This window comes from Ascaphus truei, chromosome 5, assembly GCF_040206685.1.
Source record: "Ascaphus truei isolate aAscTru1 chromosome 5, aAscTru1.hap1, whole genome shotgun sequence".
Classification (NCBI taxonomy): Eukaryota; Metazoa; Chordata; class Amphibia; order Anura; family Ascaphidae; genus Ascaphus; species Ascaphus truei.
Genome location: NC_134487.1, coordinates 236,708,936 through 236,730,681, shown reverse-complemented (window position 1 = coordinate 236,730,681; position 21,746 = coordinate 236,708,936). Strand labels below are relative to the sequence as shown.

The 21,746-nt window shown below is 48.0% G+C and overlaps 1 protein-coding gene across 5 annotated transcripts in view; it reads right to left on the bottom strand.

Annotated features, from left to right (window-relative positions):
* LOC142495794 (zinc metalloproteinase-disintegrin-like VMP-III) overlaps positions 1–21,746 on the bottom strand; it is a 240,258-nt gene that overhangs the window by 146,067 nt on the left and 72,445 nt on the right. For all 5 annotated transcript variants that reach the window (XR_012801815.1, XM_075601762.1, XM_075601761.1 and 2 more), the window contains 8 exons: positions 11,541–11,603; positions 10,956–11,027; positions 10,492–10,661; positions 9,509–9,593; positions 8,749–8,879; positions 8,212–8,389; positions 7,136–7,225; positions 6,306–6,501 (listed from right to left, as the gene is read on the bottom strand). Coding sequence is in view for 4 of the 5 variants with exons in the window: in XM_075601762.1 (XP_075457877.1) it covers positions 6,306–6,501; positions 7,136–7,225; positions 8,212–8,389; positions 8,749–8,879; positions 9,509–9,593; positions 10,492–10,661; positions 10,956–11,027; positions 11,541–11,603 (985 nt within the window). In the remaining variant the exon portion in view is untranslated. The remainder of the gene's footprint in view (positions 1–6,305; positions 6,502–7,135; positions 7,226–8,211; positions 8,390–8,748; positions 8,880–9,508; positions 9,594–10,491; positions 10,662–10,955; positions 11,028–11,540; positions 11,604–21,746) is intronic.

Sequence of the window (21,746 nt, the reverse complement as noted above, 5' to 3'; positions counted from 1 at the left end):
AGGTTATAGGCACCACGCAGATCCAACTTGGAAAAAATCTTAGCCCCCTGTAATTTATCGAACAGTTCGGTAATAAGGGGAAGGGGGTAACGATTTTTAATAGTTATCTGGTTTAAACCCCTGTAGTCGATGCAAGGCCTCAACGACCCGTCCTTTTTCTTGACGAAGAAAAACCCAGCCCCTGCTGGGGAATTGGAGTGACGAATAAAGCCTTTCTTGAGATTCTCCTGGATATATTCATCCATAGCGTGAGATTCTGGTAACGACAAGTTGTAGGTCTTGGACTTGGGTAGGGAGTAACCAGGAACTAGATCGATTGGACAATCGTAAGTCCTGTGTGACGGCAAGAGGTCTGACTGTACCTTATTGAAAACGTCCCGGAATTGATGGTAAACGGAAGGTAGAATAACTTCGGGAACAGAGGTATTGGCCAGCAGTTGATGAGTCTCGCCTGACCTCGACCTCCAGGAAATGGGAGCGGAGGCAGTCCAGTCAATGAGAGGATTGTTAAGCTGTAGCAAAGGAAGACCAAGGGTGATGGGTATCCCAGGAGCGTCAATGGCATCGAGAACTAAGGTCTCCTTGTGCAGATGTGAAGACAGAAGCAAGGGAGCCGTCTCTAAGGAGATGTGGGCCGGGGTAAGAGGACGTCCATCGATACCGACGAGTGCGATGGGAACCTTCTTTCTCACTAGTGGTAGAAGCAATTAGACACTTTTTATTGACCCCACAAACACTTCCCATTACACAGGTTGAATTCATTTTATCCTCAATTGAGTTCATCCTCAGTCACAATTATTTTTTGTTTGATTCCCTCTATTTTTTGCAAATCTTGGGGACGGCGATTGGCACAACATTTGCCCCGTCATTCGCCAATTTGTATATGGGACAGTGGGAGTCTCTGGTGATCTTTAGATGTACTCCTCCGCAGCTTAAGCTGTGGAGGAGATACATTGATGATATTATTATTGTGTGGGAGGGGACAGAAGATTCCTATCTTGAGTTTGTCACAAATCTGAACAATAATGATTTTAATTTAAAATTTAGTGGTGAAAATAGCTCAGTAAGCATTCATTATCTCGATTTAGAGATTTACATTGAGGCCAAAACTGTACATACTAAAACGCATTTTAAGGCTACAAATGTAAATTCATATTTAGACCCATTTAGTTGTCACGATAAGAGATGGGTCCAAAATATTCCCTTTAATCAATTTCTCAGGTTAAAGAGAAATGATTCTAAGGCTATGGATTATGAAGAACAATCTTTCTTTTTAAAGAAAAGATTCCTAGACAAAGAATATGATAGCGATTTAGTAAACTCTTCGCTCAAAAAACTAGAAAGGATTCCTAGGAAATCTTTGATGAAATATCATCATAAAAAGAGTGAGAAGAGACAAAATAAAATCCCAGCATTTATTACTCAATTTAGTGATACCCATTACAATGTTAGAAAAATTCTGCAAAAACATTGGGGGATATTAAAAGCTGATCCCATTTTGGGTCCCCAACTAAAGTCCAAACCAGGGATAGTGTTCAAACGAGCACCTAACCTTAAACACATTCTGGCTCCAAGTCAAGTCTCCAGAGAGGCCATCGTATCTGGAGATATTAAAACTCGCCTAGGAGTTAAAGGCACGTACAAATGCGGAAAGTGTAAAGCGTGTAACCATATCTGTCAAGGGAAAACAGTTAAATCAGGAGTTACTAACAAAGTCTACAATATTACAAGTTTCATTAATTGTCAGACAACGCATGTGGTCTATGCCTTACAGTGTAGCTGTAATTTACAGTACATTGGTAAGACAAAAAGATTTAAAGTTTAAAGTTAAAGTTTAAAATGCGCATGTTAGAGCACCTGAGAAATGTTAAAAACATACCAAAAATAATAGCAAAGGGTATGCCATTAACTCCGCTTTTGAAACACTTTAAAGAAGTGCATAACAGTGAACCTGGTTGTATTAAATTTAAGGGACTTGAAAGTGTATCACTAGGTAGTATACAGGGAAATAGAGATAATCATTTATTGAAACGGGAGCAATTTTGGATTTATGAAATGCATACCAGACATCCCTATGGTTTCAATGAATTAATTGAATTGACTCCTTTTTTAAGATAAGGTATTCCGTTTTTAATAAAATGAATTTATTAACATTTATTTGCATTAACATTCATGTATGTTTTTATATTTATTTGTTTTTATTTAATCATTTGTTCTTTTTTCTTTTATTCATATACAGGTTTCAGCATGATTTGTTTACATAGTATATTATTCATGTTGTTAGAGGTCTTATTCCTGTATTTTTTCATAGGGGTGAGTGCAATGATTAATTTATACTTGCACACATCCCCCACATGAGTTGCTATACACCCTGTTGCCTAGTAACCTTATTTCAAGGTGTTTCAATCAGCATAGCAATTAGGCAAAGTGAGGGTGTTTCTCTGAGGGGGCTGGTTTCTTCAATCAGTTGCCGCCTATATATACGCGCGGATGACGCTGTACGTGATCTCCTGACGAAGTACTTGGTACGAAATGCGTAGAGGTCATGACAGGTCATCCTGCGCGTGTACAGTATGCTGGTAAGCTGAGACGGAGCCTGCAGGAAACAGCAGCGCTTTTATCCATCTCCGCGGTGCTGAGATCCGGATCCTGTGCAGCCACCGTGAGTCTGCTGACTGTCTCAGTGTGAGTGTCCGTTTCCCCTTGCCAGTGCCCAACCCTATGGCGGTTTCTATACAAATCTGTTGATAGGTTGTTTTCATGTTTGTTTTTTTCTTTCATGTTTTTTATATAAATTTTACTGTATTTGTATACTGTGCAGCTTAGGGTTTAGTCACCATTAGGTGTTTTCCTTGGTAGTACTTAGCCGTTCAGCTGCACAGCTGTCCTGAGGTGGGGTTGGATCCCCTCAGTTTTTGTGTATTTTTAATAAATTACCTTCCACTAATCCCTGGTGCGCATTTGTGCATTTTTTATTATCTTGTTTTTCAGGGTGCCTTCCCCCCTTTCTAAGGGGGGTTCATCTAGATTTGAGAGTTTCTGGGGAGACGCTTTATGTACATGCTGCAAAGGGATCATCCACACCATCACACAGCACGAGCGCTGAATATCCTGTTTTTTCTAAGTTTCTTAGGGAGTTCATTTTTTTGAAGGGGACGTGGAGACATTACACCCAGAGAGAGCCCCTCTGTACTCACTGGGTGTTCCCGTTTCCCGTTTCCCGGACACAGTGGACACTCCCGAACCAGATGTTCCATGGATCCGCAGTAGAAACACATCCCCCCGGCATGGCGGAACTGCCGTATCGGTGTGTGGATACGTTGTACCCCCAATTGCATTGGCTCTGGCAACTCCAGTGCAGGACGAAGAGGTGTGGTAGTACTTGGGGGAGCAGGAGTGCTGCTGAGAGTACTGGGGAACGGAACTTGAAAGTTATGGAAGCGAGTGCGCTGACGCTCTGAGCGGCGTACCTGGATGCGTTGATCCACTCGGACGGCCAAATCAAACAGGACCTCCAGTTGATCCGGCCTTGATTGGCGAGAGAGTTCATCCTTGATGGGATCTGCCAGGCCTTGCCAGAATACGGAGACGAGAGCCTCTTGTCCCCAGTTAGTCTCGGCTGCTAGAGTCCGGAATTCCACAGCATACTGTGTCACCATCCACCGTCCCCGAGTGATCTGGAGGAGAGAAACAGATGCCATCTCCCGACGAGCGGGGGAATCGAATACCCGTTGAAACTTGGCTTTAAATGCCGGGTAATCTTGGGTAAGGTCAGAACGTTGCTCCCAAACCGGGGAAGCCCAAGCCAGGGCGCTGCCAGTGAGGAGGTTATAAATGTAGGCTACCTTCTTGCGATCAGTATTGTAGAGATGGGGGGCCATTTCAAACTGCTTTAGGAAACCCCTACAATCTTGCAGTTCACCTGCATAAGGCTTGGGGGGAGGAATCCTTACATCTGAGCTGCTAACTGCGCTTGCGGAGTGGGGGCTTACATCTGGCGGGGTCGCGGTCGGTACCCTGTCTGAGAGTACTGCGACCTGGCGTGTAAGTGCCACAATTTGATCCGCCATGGCCTGGTTTTGCTGAAGCAGATTAGAGAGAATCTGCTGTAGTTCGGTCTGGTCTGCGTCTTGTGTGCTCGACATAATGTTACGCCGGTGCTGCCCGCAGACCAGACCCGTCCCCTGAGCTGAAGGGGGAAGTGGTAATACACGCACCCGCAGCAAAGGGAGCGTGTCCGGAGTGTGGTATGAAGCGTTGCCAGGCCAGGTGTAGTAAGGTAGACAATACTTGCCGGTACCGGTTGTAGAGATAGAGTGATGAATGCCTTGCCGAGGTCAGGGAGTGGAGAGTGGAGATAGGTCGTAGTCCAAGCCATGTTCAAGGGGTTACCAGAGTGTGCGTTGTCCAAGGGGTGCCGAGATCGAGAGCCAGAGGGGGTAGTCATACAAGCCGCGTCAGAACCTGTGAAAACACTGAGAGAATCCAGAAGTACTTCCATACAGAGACTATGTCGAGCGACGAGTGATGGGAAGCACAGGCATAATAAAGCTGGGCAGGCCAATGGGAAAAGGGGGCAGGCCTGGAGGACTGCAAGGAGTCTTCCCTGATAGGAGTGAGGTGTTACAGCCCAGCTGAGTGTAATCCTTGATTTGCATGGAACTGTGTGATGCTTGGGGGCGACGCCTCACTGCAGGAGCAGTGGTTAAAAGTGCTCTGTTAGGCGTGTGCTCTGTAAGCTGGGAATGCATGCACATAACCTCTGGGGCTGGCGTGCGTGTAGGTGTGCGTGCAGGAGGGCGTGGGCGCGCCCGGCGCTGAGCAGAGGAATCGCCAAGGGGAGTGATCCCGCGACAGCGGCAGGGGCGAGGAGCCGTGGAGGCCGGTAAGGCAGGATTGTTTTGTGTGTCCAGGGCTCCCTGCGGAGAAGGAGTGCTCTGTGTGGGAAGCGAGCAGAACGCCGATTCCTGACAGACAGGTAGGGTCAAGCTTGCTGTTAGTATGTAATGGTATAACTGTTGCATGTTTGAAGGAGGAGGGAAAGGTTCAAGAGTAGAGTTAGGAGTTAAAAATGTTTGTAAGCATAGGAATTATAGTAGGAGCAAGAGGTTTTAGAAGATGGGAGGGAATGGGGTCAAGAGGGCAGGTGGAAGAGGGAGAAGAGGAGATCAGCAATGATACATCCTCCTGTGTGACAGCAGAAAAAGAGTTGAGGAAGGCAGGAGGAGAGTTAGGAAGAGTTGTAGGATGGGAGGAGGATATAGAGGGGATATACTGACATATGGATTCCACCTTTTCCTTGAAATAGTCAACAAGGACTTGAGGTGAGATATAGGAAGAAGAACAGACGGCAGAGGGTGGTCTGAGTAGGGAGTCAAAGACAGAGAAGAGTCGGCATGGGTTAGACATGTAGTGAAGAAAAGAACATTTGTTTTGCCTGAAAGAGGGCAGAGTTAAAACAGGATAGCATAAATTTGTAGTGAAGGAAGTCTGCGAAAGTGTGAGATTTCCTCCAGAGGCGTTCAGAGTAACGAGTGCAGGAACGCAGCATGCGTGTGTGGACATTTAGCCAGGGTCTGTGGTTAGAAGGGCGAGAAAGGCAGAGAGAAAGTGGGGCATGTAGATCAAGAGAGGAGGATAGGGAAAAGTTGTAGTTCCTGACCATGTTGTCAGGCTCGTGAGCAGAGCTGAGAGAGGAGAGGCAGGAGCGTAAAGTTCAATCAAAAGCTGGTAGGTTAATAGAGTGCAGGTCTCTGCAGAAACGAGGGGTAGATGAAGGTGGGGAAGGGGAGAAGTGAGAGAGAGAGAGAAAATGAGATGAGGTGATGGTCAGAGAGAGGAAAGGAGTCTGAGGAAAGAAAGAAAGAAAGAGAGCCAGGATGCAAAGTGATATAGAAAGACAGAAGGGGGGTAAGTAGAGGTAGGTGGGCGATAGATGACCGCCACATGGACAGGGAGAGGAGATAAAAGCTGGACAGTGTGAGCCTCAAAAGAGGGAAAAGCAAGAGGAGTAAGAGGAAGGGTTCGGTAATGGCAGAGAGAGGAGAGGAGGAGCCTCACGCCTCCACCGCTACTATCAGGGCACGGAGTATGTGTGAGTATCTCTCTTGATATATGCATATACGTGTGTATATGTCTAAACTACTAGGGGGTGTTACTGTATGTAACGTCACATGGGGTGATATGTGGGGTTGGGTATAATATATTGGGGTTATGGGGTCAGTCACTTCCCACAACGCAGAGCCAGTGATGCAGAGATATGGTATTTATGGGGTGATATATTAGTGTCATGGAGTTTCACTCACTTGCTCCCCACAGCACAGAGCACTGGCTCTGCAGAATCGGACACTTCCCATTGTAGCAGTAGCCCTGGTTGTTCCTGCATGGGAAGCCATTGACTCGGAAGCGGTCCGACGGACACTCAGTGGAGGTTCCGTCACACTGATCAGCCAGGTCACAGTCATGCTTGCTGGCTCTGCATAAGATTCCCGCTTTCTGAATCTGTGTGGAGACAATGCTCGTCATAGAGACGCACTGACCCAGTATCACCTCCCACCTTACAATCCGGTAAGGTGCATTTTACAAGTAGCCTTGAAATAAGTTGGGTGTCTCACCTACTACTGGTATAATAACCACTGAGCCCCACACTACTCAGCCAGAAATCCTCATAATATCTCAAAATCCCGTAAAAGGAGAGGGAGGGAACCAGAGGCTTAGCAAGGCATGCGTGGACCCCCGGGCAACATTTTTTGGCCATGCATGCACAATCGGCACATATCTACTGCGCATCGTCAATTGCCTACTGCCCATGCGCGATCGGCTCTGCCACTACGCGATCAACATTTGCCTACCGTGCATGCAGTGGGAGAGAGCAGAGGAGAAAACAGGCAATCTGTTCCCCCTCTTCATTACTCTGTGCAGGGAGTGGGAGGGAGCATAAGAGCTTCCCACTACATTTCCATGTGCAGGGAGTAGGAGGAAGCAGAGGCCAGACAATTATCTCTCCCGTAGCATTACTCTCTGTAGGGAGTGGGAGGACATAGAGGGGAGCATAAGCCATCAAATCCCCCTCTGCATTACTGTGTGCAAGTTATGGATGAAACTGTATGTATATGCAAAGCAATGTGCTGCTCACCTGACAATTTTCACAACATTCCCCGTCAGCACACTTCGCTTTTGGCTTGAGTTTACAGGTGGCGGCATCACAGCATGGATTGGTGCATTCCTACAACACAATGAAAACATGCAGGTGTCTGTATGAACCCAGTTTGTGGTGTTAGACATAAGAAGTTAAATGTTAGATTTACATCACTTCAAATCTAACAGAATTTTTGGCGCAAATAAAAAGGGGGGGGGAGAGAGAGTGATACAGTACATCTTATTTCATTAAGTGATCCATGGAACTCCTTCCAAGCTCCTCCTCCTCCTCACACTTTCCAAGGTACCATATGGGAGCACTGCCAAAAATTGTAAGCAAAGAGCTTTGATACATTGACAGAGGATGAAAGGGCCACCTTTTTTCCTCTAACATTGTCATGATACATGATACACAGATAGTCTTGATAAACAGAACACAACAGCATTGTCTTCCTATGCTGTACAGATCCCATAATCTTTACACACAGACCACATGATGTATTTATACCAATGTTGCCTTTATATGATACACAGAACCCATAGCCGTGATACATGCACACACCCTCTGTGCAGCAAGAATATCATTCAAAAAGCTAATTCATACAAACGGAAGGAGCTTAAAAAGCTCAAGGCTCAGTGTTAGCAGAAGGCGATGGGAGAGAAGGATAATTGTTAGCAGCAGAGTTGAGTGCAGTGTTAGGAGATGGAGAGGGGAGCATAGGATGCAGTGTTAGCAGAGTAGTGGGGAGTGCAAGATGTAGTGTTGGCAATCCCAGTGGGATAGGATCCTGACTTTCATACAGCAACCTCCAGGGTGCAATCCTGGACATTAGTGCATCCATCATTTGGGTGGGATTGTGACAATAGTACAGCCACCTCTGGGGTGTTAGCCTCACATTAATGCAGTCACCTCTGTGACGATAGGGGTGCTATCATGACATTAGTGCAGCCACTCTGGGGTGGGATCCTGACATATCTGGTGTTCTGCCAATGAGTGACACACTCCTAGTTGGTTACGGTTACATTGGCTTACTGACACCTGTGCGGGTTATGTGATGGTGGGAAAGTTATTACCTCCACAGTTCCGCAGTCACACTGCTCCCCCAGCTCGATAAATTTATTCCCACACACAGGAGGCGTCTGGATGTCCTTAATCTGCGGTTTGTTCTTCATACACATTGGCATATGGTTCAAGATGAAATCCTGGAAGTTCTGGTGGCTGCAGCTACTGAAAAGCAGCGGGGTGTTATAGCTGTATAGAGAGTAAGAGAGGGAGGGGGACAAAGAGAGAAAGTTAGAAGGAAAAAATAAAGGGAGACAGAAGGAAATTAAAAAAAAAGAGAGATTGACAGGTGTATTGGATCCTCATCAAAACCAATCCTCTGTCAGCTCAAGAGTTAATTAACACATTTGCTAAATTGTATTATAATAGTTTTCGCATTGCCGCTGAAGTGGGTGAAACTTGTTTGGATTCCAGAGTCGGCTCCTTGGGACCTCAGGCAAGTCAGGTACCAACAATTAGATTGTAAGCTGTGAGACGGGGCCTTATTGTGCTTGAAACCTCTAATGTGATATTTTATTTAGTAGTGGTTATCAGAATTATCATCCCACCTCAGGGAGGCTGACATGATGCAGGAATCAGCGAGGCAAGAGCAGGAGCTGGTATCATGATTCATCCCCAGGTTGTGTCCCATCTCATGAGCAATGGTGGCACCAACTGAGATAGAGTTTGTGCTGTGATCCTAAGAGAAGAGAGAAATCGAGAGAGAGGAGGAGACAGGGAGACACAGACAGAGAAACAGAGAGATACAGAGACAGAGAGATACAGACAGGGAGAGACAGGGACAGACAGGGACAGAGGGGAGAGACAGATATACAGGAGTAAAGACAGAAAGAGAAGAGGGAGAGACATAGACAGCGAGACAGAGAGATTAAGAGGAGACTCGGAAAAAACGTTCTCTGCTACAGGAGCAACAGGACACAATATGTATGTCACCATGTTACCGTGCGAGGTTAGGGGCAATTTCCATTATAGGTTTTACAGTTTCCATTATAGGTTTACAGATGTAGCCAATGTTATTGCAGCCCGTGACATGTTGCATCAGGGCATACACAACGCACCATCGGGAGAAGTGGCCTTTGTTTTTAATCAGCCACATGAGAGAAGGGGGTAGGGCTATTGTGCTATTTCACACACACGAGAGTACTCCATGGGTTGCAATAACATTGGCTACATCTGTAGGTCTTTCTGTCTGTGTCACTCTGCAGTGGGTGTGTCTGTGTCACTGTGTGACAAAGATACATGGAGAAGAACGTGTATGTGACATTGTCACCCTGTCATAATGATTATTCTGTACCATGCAGTCCTCACCTGAATAACCCCAGTGGAATGAGAACTACTGCACATGGTTCCTACGAATGCCAGTCCCACTGTAGCACCATCGAAGTCAGTGTCCCTGGAAGAGCCAAACATCATTCTCTTAACATGAGACATCTCTGTGACCCCAAGACGTACAGTATAAGACAGGCTTGGGCTGTGTGTGTGTGTTCCAGGGACTTACAGTAACATAAGGGAATGATGGGCAGTGTGTGTAAACCATTGTGTGCTGAGCACTCACAGTAACATGAGGACACACTTGAGATGTGTGGGTGTACAGTACAGTACACCACTATGTGCCAGGCAGTAACAAGAGTACACATTTGGGCTTTGTGTATACCACTGTATGCGGAGCACTTGCACATGAGGACAGGATTGGCTGTGTTTGACCACTGTGTGGTGAGTTTTAACAGTAACCCAGGGGCACAGTGGGGTTGTGTGTGTGCACATCAGCATACAACAATATATATTTCAACTAAAAATAGAAGAGCACATAGAGACAACTCTCAGTGTATACGATAGATTTCACAAAAATAGAATACAAATAAAAATGATAAACAATTGCACTCACATTTGTACGTACTGCAATAGACAAATAAAACCCGATCAGGTACTGTATAGCAAGAACCACTTCGTGGATCTCTAGTATCTGACTGTGTATGCTTAGACTGCGTGTGTGTGTCTCACTTTTTTAAAACTTTTATTGTTTTAATTTGTCCCTTATTGTTTAATGGTTGAATGCTTATAGAGATAGAGAGGATATCCAACCACACAACACTGTACAGAGACATTACACTCAACATTCTGTAATACAGGCAAGATTAGCACAAACAAAAAAAAGTGCATCATACAGTACATGGTGATACGTAACATTCTGGGAAGGAAGACCCTGCCCCAGGGGGCTTACAATTACCCAGGACCAGCCCGTGGGGTTAAGGGAGGTTGGGAATCTCAGAAAAAAGCAGAGAGGGTCTTACGTGAGGAACTGAGCATTGTCATTTGGTTTCCTGGGCAGGAGGTTGTCTCTTCTCCAATTAGAGAATTTGTCCAGATTAGCTCCGGCCGATGTTACCACTTCAAACTGGTTCTTGCTGCTCCAGATTTCCATCCCACTCAGAGCCACATAGGTGTTTATGGCTTTGTAAACCTGAGCGAGGATGTGTAAGGTTATTCACCATAAGGATCTTCTGACCAGCAGGAGACCCCCTCATACGCAGGAACCACCCCCTCCCCCCCTCTGTGGGGTGTTTTTATGGATTCTCTGCATAGATATAGACATTGGGATATATGAGATTCTGATCTATGGAAACTCCATGTTTAGAAACCAGACATGGGTAGATTTGCAGCTTTAAGAAATTACAATCTAAGTGTTGTACAAGAAACAAAAAATAAAATCCTAAAATGCAATGCAGTCAGACATTGCCTCCGGTTGTAAACTCACCATATTTATGTAATTTACAATCTCAAAAATTCTGTTCTTCACAGCTGCATCGCTTTTATTGTATTTCTTGAACTGTAAGATATAAAAGACATTGGGGGTTAATCGTTAAACTGCACTAGTGCTGATCGGGGCACAACCTCATGGATATTCCCTTTGAAGTTAATGGGACTTTATGTGCGATAGTGCCCCAATTGGCACCATTGAAGTTTATTTAATACTCCCATTGTATCATTTGCATTCTCACCCCTCTGATCAAACACTGACTTTTTTTAGCAGAATTGTAAATTTTAAAAATAAGGAGAACAACTGAAAGAGCGAGGAGACAGTGACAGATTCAGAGGCGGAAACAATTTACATGTATCCACACGAGGGTAATTGTAATGAATTTGCAACATAACCACATTGTTTTGTTTTTAAATATACACTGTTCTGCATGCAGACACTCACTGCTCTATGCATGCAACACAAATTGTTCAGGCAGATAACATGTTAATTAAAATGATTGATTACTACTATCATCTAGGGATTCATTATTGAGTTTGAAGAGGTCTGCATAATACACATACACCATACATTTGCACTTACTATTGAATTATCAGCCACCATATAGAGATGGATGAACTTCTGTGACTTCAGGAATTCCTGTTTCTGAAAGAATTAAACAGATTGGAGAAGATGAAACATAGCAGAACTGACTGCACACTATATCGGCACCTGTCGCAGGCTGAGAGACGCCCACATCCCCATGTTCTGTGTAATCATTATACCCTACGAGGTCCATAGACATTGCACCCGTGCAGAGGCACGCAGAGACAGAGGGAAAGCGGGTGCATTCCCTGGCCATGGTACGCGTGCCGTCCGTGGGCTTGTCAATGACGTCACGGAGCTGGTTCGCCCTCATTGGGCGAACCGCTCACGTGACCGCCCTATCGCGCAAGAAATCAGTTTTAACTGATTTCTCGTGCATCGCGTGCCCCCTCCTGCCTCCGCGCGCACGCACGCTGCATGTACCTGAACACTGCCTTATGGCAGTCTGTTCGCTCAGCATGCGTAGGTGTCCGTGCTGTCTGCCACAGTATGGACGCAGCCTGAGTGAGTGGGTGAGTGAGAGGGAGAGACCAAGCACTGAAAGGGTTATACATAGGGGGGAAACACCGCCCAGCACTGAAAGGGTTATACAGAGGGGGGGGGGAGCACAGCCCAGTACTGAAAGGGTTATACAGAGGGGGGAAACACCGCCCAGCACTGAAAGGGTTATACAGAGAGGGGGGAGCACAGCCCAGTACTGAAAGGGTTATACAGACGGGGGGGAAACACAGACCAGCGCTGAAAGGATTATAAAGAGGGGGAAAGCATGGCCCAGCACTGTAAGGGTTATACAGAGGGGGGAAACACAGTCCAGCACTGAAAGGTTTATACAGAGGGGGGGGAGCACAGGCCAGCAATGAAAGGGTTAGAGAGAGGGAGGGGTTGGCACAGACCAGCGCTGAAAGGGTTATACAGGGGGGGGGAAGCACAACTCGGCACTGGAAGGGTTAAACAGAGGGGGGAAAGACATACAAACACTGAAGGGGTTATACAGGGGGGGGGGTGGAAAGCCAAGCCCTGAAAGGGTTATACAGAGAGGGGGGGGGGGAAAGCCCAGCTCTAAAAAGGGTTATACAGAGAGGGAAGGGGGGGAGGAAAGCCCAGCCCTAAAAGGGTTACATGGAGAGGGAAGGGTGGGAAGGAAAGCTCAGCCCTGAAAGGGTTATACAGGGGGGTAGGCCGGGAAGGAAAAGCCCAGCACTGAAAGTGTTATACAGAGAGGAAAGGGGGGAGGGGAAGGAAAGCCCAGCCCTGAAAGGGTTATACAGATGGGGGGGGGGGCGGAGCAAAGCCCATCCCTGAAAGGGTTATACAGAGGGGGGAGAGAAAAGCCCAGCACTGAAAGGGTTATACAGAGGGGGGAAACACAGGCTAGCACTGAAAGGATTATACAGAGGGGGGAAACACAGATCAGCACTGAAAGGGTTATACATAGGGTGACCAGGCATCCCGTTTTTGCCGGGACAGTCCTGTTTTTTTCTCTTCTGTTCCGGTTGCCGGTGCGTCCGGGTAATGTCCCGGGTTTTCTCCCTGGTCCCGTTTTTTTTGTCGGCGGGCGCTGCGCGTGTCGGCGGCAGCGAGGAGGATGCGGCGGCAGCAGCGGGTAAGTATAATGACTGCCGGGGGGTTGGGCTTCTTTAGTAAAACATGCAAGGCCGCAGGGGATTGGATGGGATGCCGGGGGTGGTGCTTTAGAATGCAGGGCTGCAGGGGATTGGATGGGATGCCTGGGGCGGTGCTTTGTCAAATGCAGTCGCAGGGTATTGGATGGGATCCCGGGGGCGGGGCTTTGTCAAATGCAGTCGCAGGGGCGGCAACTTGACTTCCCACTCTCCCCTACTTTCCCTCCCCCGGCACCTCGGCTCCCCGGCTCTTCAGCCCTCCCTCTGACTCTCCCTCCCTCTGGCACCCGGTCCCCGGCTCTCCCTCCCTCCGGCACCCGGTCCCCGGCTCTATCTCCCTCTGGCACCTGGTCCCCGGCTCTCCCTTCCTCTGGCACCCGGTTCCCGGCTCTGATCTCTCCCTCAACCCGGCACCCTCTCCCTCTGGCACCCGGTTCCCGGCTCTGATCTCTCTCTCACCCCGGCACCCCCTCCCTCTGGCACCCGGTCCCCGGCTCTGAGCTCTCCCTCCCCCCGGCACCCCGGTTCGCTCCCCCTCCCCCCCAGAGCCTGCTCACAGCCGCTCGCTAGCAGTGCGGCACCTCCGGTGCTACTGCTGGTGAGCGCGTGCCACAGAGAGTGCTGCCTCCGCCGAATCAGCCGCCTCCGCCGAACCTGCAGCCGACTGAGGTAGGATATGGGGGGAGATGGAAGATGCAGAGGGGGGGGGGCAGAGATGGAAATGCAGGGGGGGTAGAGATGGAAGATGCAGAGGGGGGGGCAGAGATGGGAGATGCAGAGGGGGGGGGGCAGAGATGGGAGATGCAGAGGGGGGGCAGAGATGGGAGATGCAGAGGGGGGGGGCAGATATTGGAGATGCAGAGGGGGGGGCAGAGATGGGAGATGCAGAGGGGTGGAGCAGAGATGGGAGATGCAGGGGGGGGCAGAGATGGGAGATGCAGAGGGGGGGCAGAGATGGGAGATGCAGAGGGGGGGCAGAGATGGGAGATGCAGGGGATATGGGAGATGCAGGGGGGCAGAGATGGGAGATGCAGAGGGGGGGTAGAGATTGGAGATGCAGAGGGGGGGACAGAGATGGGAGATGCAGGGGAGATGGGAGATGCAGGGGTGGGGCAGAGATGGGAGAGGCAGGGGGAAGGGAGAGATGGGAGATGCAGGGTGGGCCAGAGATGGGAGATGCAGGGTGGGGCAGAGATGGGAGATGCAGGGTGGGGCAGAGATGGGAGATGCAGAGGGGGCAGAGATTGGAGATGCAGGGGGGCAGAGATTGGAGATGCAGGGGAGGGCAGAGATGGGAGATGCAGGGGAGGGCAGAGATGGGAGATGCAGGGGAGGGCATAGATGGGAGATGCAGGGGGGGGCAGAGATGGGAGATGCAGGGGGGGGCAGAGATGGGAGATGCAGGGGGGACCGAGATGGGAGATGCAGGGGGGGGCAGAGATGGGAGATGCAGGGGGGCAGAAATGGAAGATGCAGGGGGGGGAGGGAGAGATGGGAGATGCGGGGGGAAGGGAGAGATGGGAGAGGCGGGGGAAGGGAGAGATGGGAGAGGCGGGGGGAAGGGAGAGATGGGAGAGGCAGGGGGGAAGGGAGAGATGGGAGATGCAGAGGGGGGGCAGAGATGGGAGATGCAGAGGGGGGGGCAGATATTGGAGATGCAGAGGGGGGGCAGAGATGGGAGATGCAGAGGGGTGGAGCAGAGATGGGAGATGCAGGGGGGGGCAGAGATGGGAGATGCAGAGGGGGGTCAGAGATGGGAGATGCAGAGGGGGGGCAGAGATGGGAGATGCAGGGGAGATGGGAGATGCAGGGGGGGGTAGAGATTGGAGATGCAGAGGGGGGGACAGAGATGGGAGATGCAGGGGAGATGGGATATGCAGGGGGGCAGAGATGGGAGAGGCAGGGGGAAGGGAGAGATGGGAGATGCAGGGTGGGCCAGAGATGGGAGATGCAGGGTGGGGCAGAGATGGGAGATGCAGAGGGGGGGTAGAGATTGGAGATGCAGAGGGGGGGACAGAGATGGGAGATGCAGGGGAGATGGGAGATGCAGGGGGGGCAGAGATGGGAGAGGCAGGGGGAAGGGAGAGATGGGAGATGCAGGGTGGGCCAGAGATGGGAGATGCAGGGTGGGGCAGAGATGGGAGATGCAGGGTGGGGCAGAGATGGGAGATGCAGAGGGGGCAGAGATTGGAGATGCAGGGGGGCAGAGATTGGAGATGCAGGGGAGGGCAGAGATGGGAGATGCAGGGGAGGGCAGAGATGGGAGATGCAGGGGAGGGCAGAGATGGGAGATGCAGGGGGGGGGGCAGAGATGGGAGATGCAGGGGGGGCAGAGATGGGAGATGCAGGGGGGACCGAGATGGGAGATGCAGGGGGGGGCAGAGATGGGAGATGCAGGGGGGCAGAAATGGAAGATGCAGGGGGGGGAGGGAGAGATGGGAGATGCGGGGGGAAGGGAGAGATGGGAGAGGCGGGGGGAAGGGAGAGATGGGAGAGGCGGGGGGAAGGGAGAGATGGGAGAGGCGGGGGGAAGGGAGAGATGGGAGAGGCAGGGGGGAAGGGAGAGATGGGAGAGGCAGGGGGAAGGGAGAGATGGGAGAGGCAGGGGGGGAAGGGAGAGATGGGAGATGCAGGGGGGGATGGAAGAGGCAAGGGGGGAAGGGAGAGATGGGAGATTTTTTTAAAAATGTATTGGGGCGGCGGGGGTCTTTTTAAAATGTTTTGGCGGGGGCGGGTATTTTTATTATGTTTTGCGGGTGGGGTTTTTTGGTATGTATTTTGTGGGGGGATTGAGTGAGCAGAGTGGGGTATTTGATGGAAGGTAGGGGCGAGTGAGAGGATAGAGGGGTAGTGAGTGAGGAAAAGAGGGAGTAAGACAAGGGGAGGGGGGAAGAGTGAGTGAGACGGAGGGGAGATAAATTCATGGGTAGAGGGTGTAAAATAGAGGGGGCTCGTGAGGTGTGAAATTAACCTAAGGCCGCACTTATAGTGCATGCGATGGATTATGTCACCCGTCGCCGCTAGCGAAAGTTGTCATTCGCTTTCCGGCGACCAGGTCTTTGATTGGTTCAGAGGCTGTCATATGTGGCGATAGCCTCTGAAAAATCAAATTTGACCGGCTTCAGAAATTTGCGCTGCTCCCGTCGCTGCGTCGTGCTTACTATAAGCGCACGCGACTGCTAATAGTGCCGGCAACGCTGATGTCATGCTGTGGTCGCTGGAAAAATCAAATTGAAGTGACTTCCAGCAATTGCGGCCAAGCCGTCGCGCCGTCCTGTCGCTCCTACTATAAGGGCACACGACAGGGTCAATACATTTTTTTGACACGATGTCGCCAGCACTATTAGCGCGGCCTAATATGTGTCAGCCAGATAGGGGTTCCCCAAGATTTTTAGAAATACTTCAAGGGTTCCTCCAAACAAAAAAGGTTGGGAATCACTTGTCTAGTCTATCTTCTTAATCCACCTCCTAGCAGAGCTTATAAGTACTGTAAGTAGCAACATATATTTATAACACACAACCCTATTTCCCTTATTTAGTTTGCAAATTGTAATATTATATACACAAGCCACAAGGTCAGGTCAGGAATGAGGAATGTAAAATTTTTAAAATGTCTTAATTTTAATTAATGCCTTCATTTTTTTATTTAATTTTAGTCAATTATTTATTTAGTTTTAATGTCTTCATTATTTATGTAATTTTAATTAATGTGTTAATTTTTTATTAACTACAGTAGAGATTAGAAAGTACATTTCAGATTTCAGGTTTGTTTCATTTGTTTATGATAGTGAAATCCTCTATACACACAAACACACTGCAGCCCCCACCTCTATACACACAAACACACACACACACACACTGCAGCCCCCACCTCTATACACACAAACACACACACACTGCAGCCCCCATCTCTATACACAAACACACACTGCAGGGCCCACCTCTGTATACATAAAGACACACTGCAGCCAGGGCTGCCACCTTCTAGTGAAGGCTAACCCAGAGATAACAACATTTTTTAGATCTATTTATTATATATTTATCTTGCCTTTGGCTGTATCCTCCCCTCCAAATTCCATCAACATGGCTGCGCGACGTCACGTAATGCACATTGTTATATCAACGAGACGCTCCGTGACGTCACGTGGCATCAAGTTGACATGACAGCGTGACGCATTATAGTGATGCCACTTTGTCATGGCAACATGTCACCGCCTGACGTTAGTGTCTCGTTGTCATGGCAACGGGGGTGTGATGTGATAATAAAAAATGCACAAATGCGCACCAGGGATTAATGGAAGGTAATTTATTAAAAATACACAAAAACTGAGGGGATCCAACCCCACCTCAGAACAGCTGTGCAGCTGAACGGCTAAGTACTACCAAGGAGAACACCTAATGGTGACTAAACCCTAAGCTGCACAGTATACAAATACAGTAAAATTTATATAAAAAACATGAAAGAAAAAAACAAACATGAAAACAACCTATCAACAGATTTGTATAGAAACCGCCATAGGGTTGGGCACTGGCAAGGGGAAACGGACACTCACACTGAGACAGTCAGCAGACTCGCGGTGGCTGCACAGGATCCGGATCTCGGCACCGCGGAGATGGATAAAACCGCTGCTGTTTCCTGCAGGCTCCGTCTCAGCTTACCAGCATACACGCGCAGGATGACCTGTCGTGACCTCTACGCGTTTCGTACCAAGTACTTCGTCAGGAGGTCACGTACAGCGTCATCCGTGCGTATATATAGGCGGCAACTGATTGAAGAAACCAGCCCCCTCAGAGAAACACCCTCACTTTGCCTAATTGCTATGCTGATTGAAACACCTTGAAATAAGGTTACTAGGCAACAGGGCGTATAGCAACTCATGTGGGGGATGTGTGCAAGTATAAACTAATCATTGCACTCACCCCTTTGAAAAAATACAGGAATAAGACCTCTAACAACATGAATAATATACTATGTAAACAAATCATGCTGAAACCTGTATATGAATAAAAGAAAAAAGAACAAATGATTGAATAAAAACAAATAAATATAAAAACATACATGAATGTTGATGCAAATAAATGTTAATAAATTCATTTTATTAAAAACGGAATACCTTATCTTAAAAAAGGAGTCAATTCAATTAATTCATTGAAACCATAGGGATGTCTGGTATGCATTTCATAAATCCAAAATTGCTCCCGTTTCAATAAATGATTATCTCTATTTCCCTGTCTACTACCTAGTGATACACTTTCAAGTCCCTTAAATTTAATACAACCAGGTTCACTGTTATGCACTTCTTTAAAGTGTTTCAAAAGTGGAGTTAATGGCATACCCTTTGCTATTATTTTTGGTATGTTTTTAACATTTCGCAGGTGCTCTAACATGCGCATTTTAAACGGTCTTTTTGTCTTACCAATGTACTGTAAATTACAGCTACACTGTAAGGCATAGACCACATGGGTGTGATGTGATATACATTGTTTTATAAATAATTTTTTTTTAAGTGTCCCGGTTTTTAATTTTTAAAATCTGGTCACCCTAGTTATACAGGAGGGGAAACACAGACCAACACTGAAGGGGTTTTAGGGGAGAGGGCGTTATAGGGGGGGAGTTATATAGAGGGAAGCTTAGCACTGAGGGAGGGCGGGGGTTATACAGAGGGGGAAGCACAGCCCTGAGGTGTTATACAGAGGAGGGAATCCAAGCACAGATGGGGGAAGCACATCACAGAGATGGTTATTGTAGACGGACGTTCACAGAGGTACACAATTGGAGTCGTTATAATGTGAAGTTATAATAGGCTTTATTGTGCCTTTTCCTTTTCATCAGGAAATTATCCAAACACAGGGGGTAACAAAGCTTCCATTCACTTGGGAGTATTTCTAGTGAAATCCTTGCAATTAGTTCACATCTCCATTAGTTAAGCATTTCTCCCATCCCAAACACATAGCATGAAAATAAGCAGATATAAGCAGTCTCTTAATAATGAAAGTCTGATCTGTTTATCAGCTGTAGAGTAAGCTTCTCTGCTCTCCTGGAACCGCACCCATGCGTGCACAGAAAAATATCAGCATCCAGGTTTAGAAGTCTTATTGGGTGTCTTGCAATCAGCTCTGCTGTGTGGCTGGCAGAACTCAAGACATTGTGGTGTCTCCAAAGGTCAGCTCTCAGTCAGAGCTAAGGAGTCAGTCACTTCCTGTCTCAAAGGCAGGCTTTTTGTAAACAATCTAATCAGGCAGGTGGTGTTTAGTAAGTAACTACCACACTGCTAGATTAAAGGAACATTACTGAACAGGGATAAGTCCCCTGTTACATAAATCCCCTGTTTGTGGGAAGCTCGGGCTTACCACGGCCAAAGCCTATCCTTCCACTCTAATTCTAGATATCTCTGTGACTTGAATGAGAGTGGATGGAGGAAGAGAACCCTTTGTCCCGCTGGGATTGGAGCCCTTTCTCCAGTTTATTTTTGTCTCCTCGAAGATGCTTGAGATCAGCACTCCTCAGTCGCTCGAGGAGGACTTTTTCCACGTAAGGTCTTTTTATCGTGTGTGCGGTCTTGAGATTACTGTTGCTTCGGGCACTCCTCTTTTTGTTGACAAAGTGTATGGCAACAGTTGTAGAGCAGTTAGGACTAGCCCTTAGAGTTTTCTGCTCTTGAAGTGGTCTTTCTGCAGCTTCTCCACACCACGGAGTCGCCAGTTCAGCTTCTTCAGCTAAGGATTCTTCTGGCTTTGATTCTGCAATCCTACCTCTGTTTGTTGCCTGTTGGGCAGCTGTAGGTTTGGCTAGTGCTTTCTTTGGTGGCTCAAACTTGGTAATTTTGTTTTGAAGTTGCGTGGAGTCCCCAACTCTCACTGTACCCTTGTCCTTACGGGCATTAGTTACTGTGGGATACTGGTGCTTGGGAAGAGCCAATACCTTTTTCTGTATTGGAGGAATCTGTATCAGAGTCTCCTTCATATTCTGGAGCTCTGTAATTTTTGTCGTCAAGGTTGCCGCTGCGTCTGTTTTCTCCTTGGTGTACTGACTCAAGGGAATGGAACAGTCTCTCTGTCTCTCCAGCTCTTGCTCCAGTTTCTGAGCCTTCTCACGCTCACTCTCATACAGAGTCACCTGGTATCGAAGCTCCGCTTCCAACGATGCTCTGAAGACATGCAGCGTGGCCTTTAGCTTCTCATACTGCTCTGTGGGGACGTACTGGGTATTCAGACGTTCCTGCAGCGCTTGTACCTCTTTAGCAGCCTGCAGTTTTTCTTTCTGTAGCGTTTGCTGCTTCTCCTCAGCATACTGGAGTTGTATACGCAGACCTTGCAGTTGGTTCTGCAGTCGGTGCTCTGCGTCAAACTTTTCCTTGACTTCTTCTGTTAACGGAAAATTTTCTTCTTTCAGTTTTAAGTTTTCTCTTTTTAATCTTGAACTTTCTCCTTTTTCAGTCTCTGTATTCTTCAGGGCTTCTTTGCAGTCCTACTTCCATTTACGCACATCTGCTTTGAGAATAACACTCTCCTGGCGTGAGACTTCCTTCTCTAGGTTGAGGGTCTGAAGCTCCTTCTGAGAGACTTTGAGAACTGTACCAAGATTACCAATAGTTTCTTTAGCAATGTCCATCTCCTCAGTGAGACTGTGTAGTTCCTTTCTGGAAACTTCCAGGTCTGTGCGGCAGCTGTTGTCTCATGACGTGAGGCATCAAGCTCTATACGAAGAGTGTGAACCTCTTGCTGGAAGACTGTCATCTGCTTCAGTGCCTCCTCATACTTCCGCTTTAGCGTAGCCACCATTTTATCAGATTGGCTCTGCTTTTCATCCATGGCGGAGATAGTATCCTTTGCAGTATCTAGCTCAGTCTTGAGATCCTCCAATTCGGTCTTGGCCGCAGAGTAAATTGCGAGCACAGTCTTCTGTAGCTCAGCATTATTTTTTCTCTCTCTTCCTAATTCTTCACAGAGCAGATCACAGTCATGCTTGGCAATTTGCAGGGCGTCTTCAGGGCTGGTCAAGGGATCGTCACTCACTGGTTCCGGCTCCGCTTCCCTGGGATGACTAGTTGAGGGTTCCTCACTGTTGGCACCGGACAGACACTTCTTTGGGGTACACGACTTCTGCCTTGGGCCCTCTGGATATTCAGTTAACCGTGGGACGAATTCTCCATTTTCTCTAGGCTGCAGGGCAACTCTGTCCCCCATTTTCTCCACAGGATCTGCGGACGTGTCTGTTACTTCCACGGTAAGTGAAGAACCGCTTTTCTTTTTCCGCCTTTTTGATTTGGATGACACCGTCCCTTCAAGGATATTGGGGTCTCCATCTTCATTTGAAATTTTAGCAGCTTCATTATATACGCCAGGCTTTTCTTGCAGCTGCTTTAGCTGACAGAAATATTCGGTGATCCACTGCTCCCGCTCTGTCTCCTGCTGATCATATTCGTCATCAAAGGGAGTGGTCTTTTCTGTTCATGCCGAGTTCAGGCACCCCCACCATTCTTGGGGTGTTTTGTGGGTGTGACTCGGTTCGGGTTCCCCGTAAGAGATGTCTTCCTCTTTATTGGACTGGAAGGGCCACTCTTCCCTGGGGTAGGGTTCA